General features: G+C 37.1%; 1 protein-coding gene across 2 annotated transcripts in view; it reads left to right on the top strand.

The window, feature by feature from the left end:
* The window catches only part of SRPX (sushi repeat containing protein X-linked), a 186,926-nt gene that overhangs the window by 23,254 nt on the left and 155,337 nt on the right, over positions 1–8,335 (top strand). For both annotated transcript variants that reach the window (XM_019650206.1, XM_019650213.1), the window contains 2 exons: positions 3–127; positions 1,931–2,113. In XM_019650206.1, the coding sequence (XP_019505751.1) occupies positions 3–127; positions 1,931–2,113 (308 nt within the window). The remainder of the gene's footprint in view (positions 1–2; positions 128–1,930; positions 2,114–8,335) is intronic.

An 8,335-nucleotide genomic window follows, 5' to 3' on the forward strand; every position in this document is an offset into this window, starting at 1 on the left:
AGATATAGGTCTTCTGTATACTTTTGGAGATGGCCGATATGGAAAATTAGGACTTGGGATGAACAATTTTACCAATCATTTCGCTCCTACTTTGTGCTCTAAATTTTTGAAATTTATGGTTGAATCGGTAAGGGTATCACATTTCCTTCTTTACATTTTCATATTCCTTTATTTGAGCCTTTGAATATTTCATAGAAAATAAGCACTTTTATGTTTATATGAAAGAATATTATGGCTATATCTAATAAAAACACTCGTTTCCTAAAAGCCAAATGCCAGACGTCATGTCACTCTGAAAATTTGTCCCTTTCCTAATTTTCCTCCTTTGACATCTTCCTTCTTGCCCTAATCTTGACTCTTCTACTTCACTCTCATAATGTCTCCTGAGGGCCAAGACTGTGCCATGCCTGAAAGCTCTGTGACTCCTGCAGCACCCAGCAGAGTGCCTTATTCACAGTAGTCATCTGTAAATATCTGCTGAATTAGATAGTACTGAGACTCTCAAATCCTGCACAAGAGAAAATCTGCTAATTCATGAAGAGTTTTTTCCAAAACTGTTGTTTTATTGTCTAAATGTTATTTGGATAAGAAGGTGTTTCAGTGTCATCCTCAGCAGGCATTATGTCTATTGTTTCTAACACTTTTGCCAGTTAAGAACTATAGACTTGAAAATATCTTTGGTGATGATTATATCACTTGGAATTTGCTCTCCAAAAACTCAGTGTGTCATGCTATAGAACATTTCCATTCCTTGATATGATGCCCACTTAACGCCTGCTCTATATGAGATTTGGACTGAGTATGAGGCATACAGTGATGAACAAGATAACCAAATCCTCACTCGCTGAACTTACAGTCTTATAAGGAAGACCATTTTTTTAAAGTGCTATACAAAAATATATAAATTTTAACTTTGAAAATATTATAAAGGAAAGGTTCAGAGTATGCTATTCTTATGCCACGCTGTACAACACTATAAACTTTCTTTAAAAACAAATCTGTATATTGCAAATACTACACAATGTTTTTTAAACACTTCATTGAAAATCAGTTATTTCTCAAAATCCGTTGATATCATTTTTCATTGTTCCATCATTGTGCATGTTTGCATTTTGCTCTAAGGACTTTTAAGCATTAAACTTAAAAAACGTTCGTGAAAAGAAAAAGGCTTGGAGACATAATTAGTCCAAGAGAATGATTGGATCACTTTTTTCCATGTAGAACTTCTCTGAGTAATTTTTTTCAAGTTGTTAATGTTGTTCTCAGATTAACATTTTGTAACTTGTAAGGAGGACTGTAAAGTGCCAAATAGTTTTTTTCTCTATATTATATCAAATTGAAAGTAAAATAGTGTGTTAAACTTGTTCTAGTTTTCAATTATAGTGTTTAAAGAATATATAGCTGACTCTTGAACACTGTGAGGGTTAGGGCTGCTGACCCCCCACATACCCCCAACTATGTCATCCCTCGATATCCATGGGGGATTGGCTCCAGGACCCATCACAGATACCAAAATTCATGAGTGCTCAAGCCTCTTATATAAAATGGTGTAGAATAGTGCAAACAGTTGGCCCTCTACATCCATGGATTCCTAACTGTAGATTGGAAATACTGTTTTAAATCCATAGTTGGTTGAAGCCATGGATGCGAAATATGGGGATATGGAGGGCTGACTGTCTATTTATTGAAAAAAACCTGCATATAAGTGGACCTGTGTAGTTCAAACCCATGTTGTTGAAGAGTCAACTGTATATTGTAATTCGTGTGTGTGTGGGGGGGGTGGAGAGAGAGAGAGAGAGAGAGAGAGAGAGAGAGTCATTCAGTGTGGTAAGTCTACCACTAAGTAAATGTTTTGTAGCTGAAAACTGTTAAAAACCCATTTGTATTTGAAGCCAATGTGAATTAATATATCTGTGGATTTATGCTGCAGGTTGCCTGTGGTGGATGTCACATGCTAGTTTTTGCTTCTCCACGAGTTGATATAATAGAAGTTGATATTCATGAAATGTACGATTGTTGCATATCTCCGTTTACTTCTCTGCCTGTTAGCAATCTGACCTCAGGAAAAGTACTTCAGAGAACTTTATCAGCACGTGTGCGGCGAAGAGAGAGGGTATGGTTGTGGCCTATTCCATATAATAGTATTGTCTCGCACTGCAAAGAAAACTAGAAGACAAAAACCCGTTTTCTTGGTGGGAAAAACAAAACAAAAAAAAACCGTTTTCTTTTTAAATTAAAGAAGGGTCTTGTTAGATAAAGTTACTAAATAAAATGATTAGAGTCAAGGACTTACAAACTTTTAAAGGAAACTCAGAGTTAAACTGTTGAACACATGAAGTAGAAAATTCAAATTATCATGGATAATCTTGGCTTATAGACAGCAATACTGTTCACTGTCTTATCAACTCATTTTGAATGCTGGGTTTTCTCAGCTTTATGTGGAATGACTTCTACCTTGCTTTTATCTTTAGTTATACCCCATGACCAGTGGAAGGTTATACCCTGTAAACAATGAAACTTAGAAAAGAAAGGAATAAGCACTTCAGTTTGAGAGAGGGAATGTTTTTCCTCAATTCAGATTCTTATTTAGAGATTTAATTTAGATTCAATTTATCTATTTTTCATTTTGATAAATCAAAATTTATCAATTTTGAGAGATTCAATCTCTCAAAAAGATTCAATTTAGAGATTCTTATTGTGTACTGTGAAATTATTTCAATGCTACTTATACATTTTAAAAATAAAATGCCAAATAATTTTAAGGGAGCCATTCCTTTTTTTAAAAAGTACTTTAAGTTTCAAAACATACTCCTTTTGAGGTAAAAGGTTAAGTTTGGCTTTTCATTATGAAAAAGTATCTATGGAAAGTTTGAGAAATTTCCCATAAGTATTTTGTAGTTGTTGTTTGTTTTTATGTCTCATGAGTAATTTTTTTTAAAGATTTTTTTTATTGGGGAATTGGGGGGATGGGAACAGTGCTGGGGAATTAGGGGAAGGGGAACAGACAAGTTGCTGTCCTTTTNTGCTCAGCTCGGGCTGGCATCGAACCGCTGTTGCTCAGAGCTCAAACTCTTGAGCGAGCTCTTAACCAACTGAGCCACTCGGCCGGCCCTTGGAACCTTTTAATAATTGTATCAATTTGAAGGCTCTTAACTCCGCTGAGGCCAGAGGGAAAAATCTTACAAGAAATAAGTTATTTTAAAACCTTTTCCCTGTTAGATCTGACAGAGCTGCATTCAGGCTGAATAAATTCTTATGATGCTTTTGCCACTAGGAGGCGTTTTCAGGACTGATTTTCCAGCTTTCTCCACAGTGATAGAAAGATATCTCAAAGATCGCTAAGTGAATACCTGGGTCCTTCAGACCGTCCACTCTGTAGTTTCTCCTTTATCCAGGGAGATGCTGCATTGGGCTGACTTCTCAACCTGAGAAACTAGGTGCTGCTAATGCAGGACTCAATGAAGGTCCTTCTCTAAAATGACTGACTCAGTTACTTGTAGGTAATTGACATACTCCTCAATTTTAATTGCTTTGGAACAGAAGGCTCTGTAATTTCACTATTTTTAGCTCACATTTATGACTAAAATGAATTAAAGCTTTATTTTTTAAAAGTTAAAAATCGTATAGTATTTTAGAATAATCTAGATCCTGGTATTTCTACATTTTCCTCCTCCTTTTAAAAAAGCTACTGCTACAGTGGAGCTCATTTAAAGGTATCTGTTTAGGGGAAATAAGAGTCAGCAAATACAGAGTACTAGTATACATTGTCCATTCTTCTCCAAGAACCTTTCAGAGAGACCTACCGGCCCATTTTCAAGTACCGATGTATTTGTTAATGTTGCATGAAATAGAACTATATGCAATGTAAAGAATTATTCATTCATACTCCCAGAAGAGTTGCTGATATGTACACCTTACTGCAGGATCTTAATCTCAGTTTCTCTGCCCTTACTGCCATTTTTCATTGTCTGTAAATTGCCATTGATGGTAAATACATACTTTTTATGCATCATCTAACATACAATGAGATTATTTGGTTAAACTTTCTAATACCTCTCCTCCTGATGAAAGAAGTTATAGCACAAATAATTGAACATTAGCTTTGCTTGCCTTTTTGCTCATGAAGCCTCCCCAGGGGACAGGTGGTAGGAATATTTTTTTCTCCAGGACTAATGAGAGGTATGTAGTGAGTTATCTAAGCTCTTGCCAGTTCCCCTATGATAGCCAGTGGCTCATGTTTTAAAAATCTCTCTGAGGTTGAAGTGCAATCAGGAAGCTCCAACTAGAGTTTATTTTTTTTGGCTGAAGATAATCAAACTAAAAAGACAAACCTTAAGGGCTGGCTGAGTGGCACGATGGTTAAGAGCTGGCTCGGAACACCAGAGGGCCCCGGTTCAGATCCCACCTATGAGGGCCAGTGACACTGTCCTCTACAGCTAAGATGCTGAACAACAGCTCAACCTGGAGTCAGCGGTGACGGCGTAGGCTGCAGCCCCTGCTGCAATGGGCTGCCATGGGCTACCGTGTGTAGCCAGCAGCCAGCGTGAACGGCCGTCCAGAAGCCAGCGACTGATCTGCCTCGCCTGGGAAGAGCGCAATGATGGTGACAACTTGGGCCAGTGAATCAACGTCCTCCACAACTAGACTGAAGAACAAAAGGATAGCAACTTGTCTGTTCCTCTTTCCCCAATTCCCCAGCACTGTTCCCATCCCCCCAATTCCCTAATAAAAATCTTTAAAAATAAATAAATAAAAAGGCAAACCTTAAAAAGCATTTTGGATAAATCAGGGTCAAGAGAAGGAGGAGGAAGGCAAAAAGATTATAAGAAGTATACATGAAGAATGGAAATAAATGTCTAATAGTAAAAATTATAAGAGTCTAAATTTAGAGTCTAAACACTGGTCATTGCTAATTTGTGTAGAATCCATTTTTGTATATTAATTTTTGAACTTGTCACTTAAGTGAATTATGTTATTATCTGTAATCATTTTTCAGTCCTCATGGATTTTCTTAGTATGCAATTACTTTGTCATCTTAAGCTAGAAGTCCCCAAATGTGATCTTATTACTTCCCAGTTTGAAACAATTCTTTTAGCTTATTATTTCCCTTAGGATAGAGTTCAGAAATTCTTAATATGAACTAAAAAATCTTCTGTGTTGTGGTTCCTTCTTACCTCTTCAGATTCATCTCATACCACTCGCTCCTTTGTGCTACAGGCACATTGGTTGCCCTTCAGCTTCTTAACTATGCTATGGTTTCTCTTGATTCAGAGCCTTTGTATGTACTGCTGACACTGCCTAGAAGATTCTTTGCTCCCTTCTTCTTGCAGCTAAACTCTATTCATCCTTTACGCTCCAGTTTGAAAGCCTTCCCTCATCCCTGGAGGGCCAGCCCCCTCCTCTGCACCCATACTGGCACCTTTCCCTTTATTTTGCTTCCATGGCACTTATCCCACATGAGCTGGAAGGTATGAAGGAAGGGCTTGAGGAGTGAAGGTTCAGAATAGCCACTATTGCAGTGGGGCAAAAGGGGTAAACTGGAGAGAAGCAACAAAATTACTCATTATTGTGGGCCCAGCTATTTAGAGGATCCCAGGTATTGGTATAGGGACTAGCCCGCATGGTTGTTTTATGGGCATTTCTGCCAGCAGAGTTCTACAGCCAGGAGCAGAACTAGTAAAAAAACAGGTGGATTTATCTAACCCAGTAGTTTTTCACCAGTGATGATTTTCCCCCCCAGGGGGTACATGGCAATGTCTGGAGACATTTTTGATTGTCATAACTGCAGAGGCTTGGTATTCTATGGGCAATTAGTAAGTACAGGCCAAGGATGCTGCTAAACATCCTACAATGTGCAGCACAAACCCATACAACCAAGAATTATCCGTCCCCAAATGTCAGTAGTACCAAGGTTGAGAAACCCTGATCTAATCAATGAAATGCAAAAAGAAAATAGATTGGTCTGGGATGTAGGGAGACAAAAAACAAAAATCTCTTTCCCTTAAGAAGATAGTGTGTTTCATGAGATCTCAGGCTGGATTGCTACTGCTCCACACAAGGCCTTGCACAACTGGGTTTCAACTTCACAAATCACTAAGGGCTTAGGGATTTATTCTCACAGTATCTATTCTCTAATGTTATGTGTGGGATCACAGAGACCATAGAGAATATGGAAACATCAGTGGATCAGGGTAATTTCAGTGCAGAATTTGAGGAGAATTTTACAATTGCAATGTAAGTTAATATATTTCTTTATTTACAAATAGATTCATACAAATAACACTTTTATAATTTTCTCTTTTTTGGTATTTTAGATATAGGTCTTCTGTATACTTTTGGAGATGGCCGATATGGAAAATTAGGACTTGGGATGAACAATTTTACCAATCATTTCGCTCCTACTTTGTGCTCTAAATTTTTGAAATTTATGGTTGAATCGGTAAGGGTATCACATTTCCTTCTTTACATTTTCATATTCCTTTATTTGAGCCTTTGAATATTTCATAGAAAATAAGCACTTTTATGTTTATATGAAAGAATATTATGGCTATATCTAATAAAAACACTCGTTTCCTAAAAGCCAAATGCCAGACGTCATGTCACTCTGAAAATTTGTCCCTTTCCTAATTTTCCTCCTTTGACATCTTCCTTCTTGCCCTAATCTTGACTCTTCTACTTCACTCTCATAATGTCTCCTGAGGGCCAAGACTGTGCCATGCCTGAAAGCTCTGTGACTCCTGCAGCACCCAGCAGAGTGCCTTATTCACAGTAGTCATCTGTAAATATCTGCTGAATTAGATAGTACTGAGACTCTCAAATCCTGCACAAGAGAAAATCTGCTAATTCATGAAGAGTTTTTTCCAAAACTGTTGTTTTATTGTCTAAATGTTATTTGGATAAGAAGGTGTTTCAGTGTCATCCTCAGCAGGCATTATGTCTATTGTTTCTAACACTTTTGCCAGTTAAGAACTATAGACTTGAAAATATCTTTGGTGATGATTATATCACTTGGAATTTGCTCTCCAAAAACTCAGTGTGTCATGCTATAGAACATTTCCATTCCTTGATATGATGCCCACTTAACGCCTGCTCTATATGAGATTTGGACTGAGTATGAGGCATACAGTGATGAACAAGATAACCAAATCCTCACTCGCTGAACTTACAGTCTTATAAGGAAGACCATTTTTTTAAAGTGCTATACAAAAATATATAAATTTTAACTTTGAAAATATTATAAAGGAAAGGTTCAGAGTATGCTATTCTTATGCCACGCTGTACAACACTATAAACTTTCTTTAAAAACAAATCTGTATATTGCAAATACTACACAATGTTTTTTAAACACTTCATTGAAAATCAGTTATTTCTCAAAATCCGTTGATATCATTTTTCATTGTTCCATCATTGTGCATGTTTGCATTTTGCTCTAAGGACTTTTAAGCATTAAACTTAAAAAACGTTCGTGAAAAGAAAAAGGCTTGGAGACATAATTAGTCCAAGAGAATGATTGGATCACTTTTTTCCATGTAGAACTTCTCTGAGTAATTTTTTTCAAGTTGTTAATGTTGTTCTCAGATTAACATTTTGTAACTTGTAAGGAGGACTGTAAAGTGCCAAATAGTTTTTTTCTCTATATTATATCAAATTGAAAGTAAAATAGTGTGTTAAACTTGTTCTAGTTTTCAATTATAGTGTTTAAAGAATATATAGCTGACTCTTGAACACTGTGAGGGTTAGGGCTGCTGACCCCCCACATACCCCCAACTATGTCATCCCTCGATATCCATGGGGGATTGGCTCCAGGACCCATCACAGATACCAAAATTCATGAGTGCTCAAGCCTCTTATATAAAATGGTGTAGAATAGTGCAAACAGTTGGCCCTCTACATCCATGGATTCCTAACTGTAGATTGGAAATACTGTTTTAAATCCATAGTTGGTTGAAGCCATGGATGCGAAATATGGGGATATGGAGGGCTGACTGTCTATTTATTGAAAAAAACCTGCATATAAGTGGACCTGTGTAGTTCAAACCCATGTTGTTGAAGAGTCAACTGTATATTGTAATTCGTGTGTGTGTGGGGGGGGTGGAGAGAGAGAGAGAGAGAGAGAGAGAGAGAGAGTCATTCAGTGTGGTAAGTCTACCACTAAGTAAATGTTTTGTAGCTGAAAACTGTTAAAAACCCATTTGTATTTGAAGCCAATGTGAATTAATATATCTGTGGATTTATGCTGCAGGTTGCCTGTGGTGGATGTCACATGCTAGTTTTTGCTTCTCCACGAGTTGATATAATAGAAGTTGATATTCATGAAATGTACGATTGTTGCATA

The sequence above is a fragment of the Hipposideros armiger genome, unplaced genomic scaffold (genome assembly GCF_001890085.2).
Source record: "Hipposideros armiger isolate ML-2016 unplaced genomic scaffold, ASM189008v1 scaffold_7, whole genome shotgun sequence".
Lineage (NCBI taxonomy): Eukaryota > Metazoa > Chordata > Mammalia > Chiroptera > Hipposideridae > Hipposideros > Hipposideros armiger.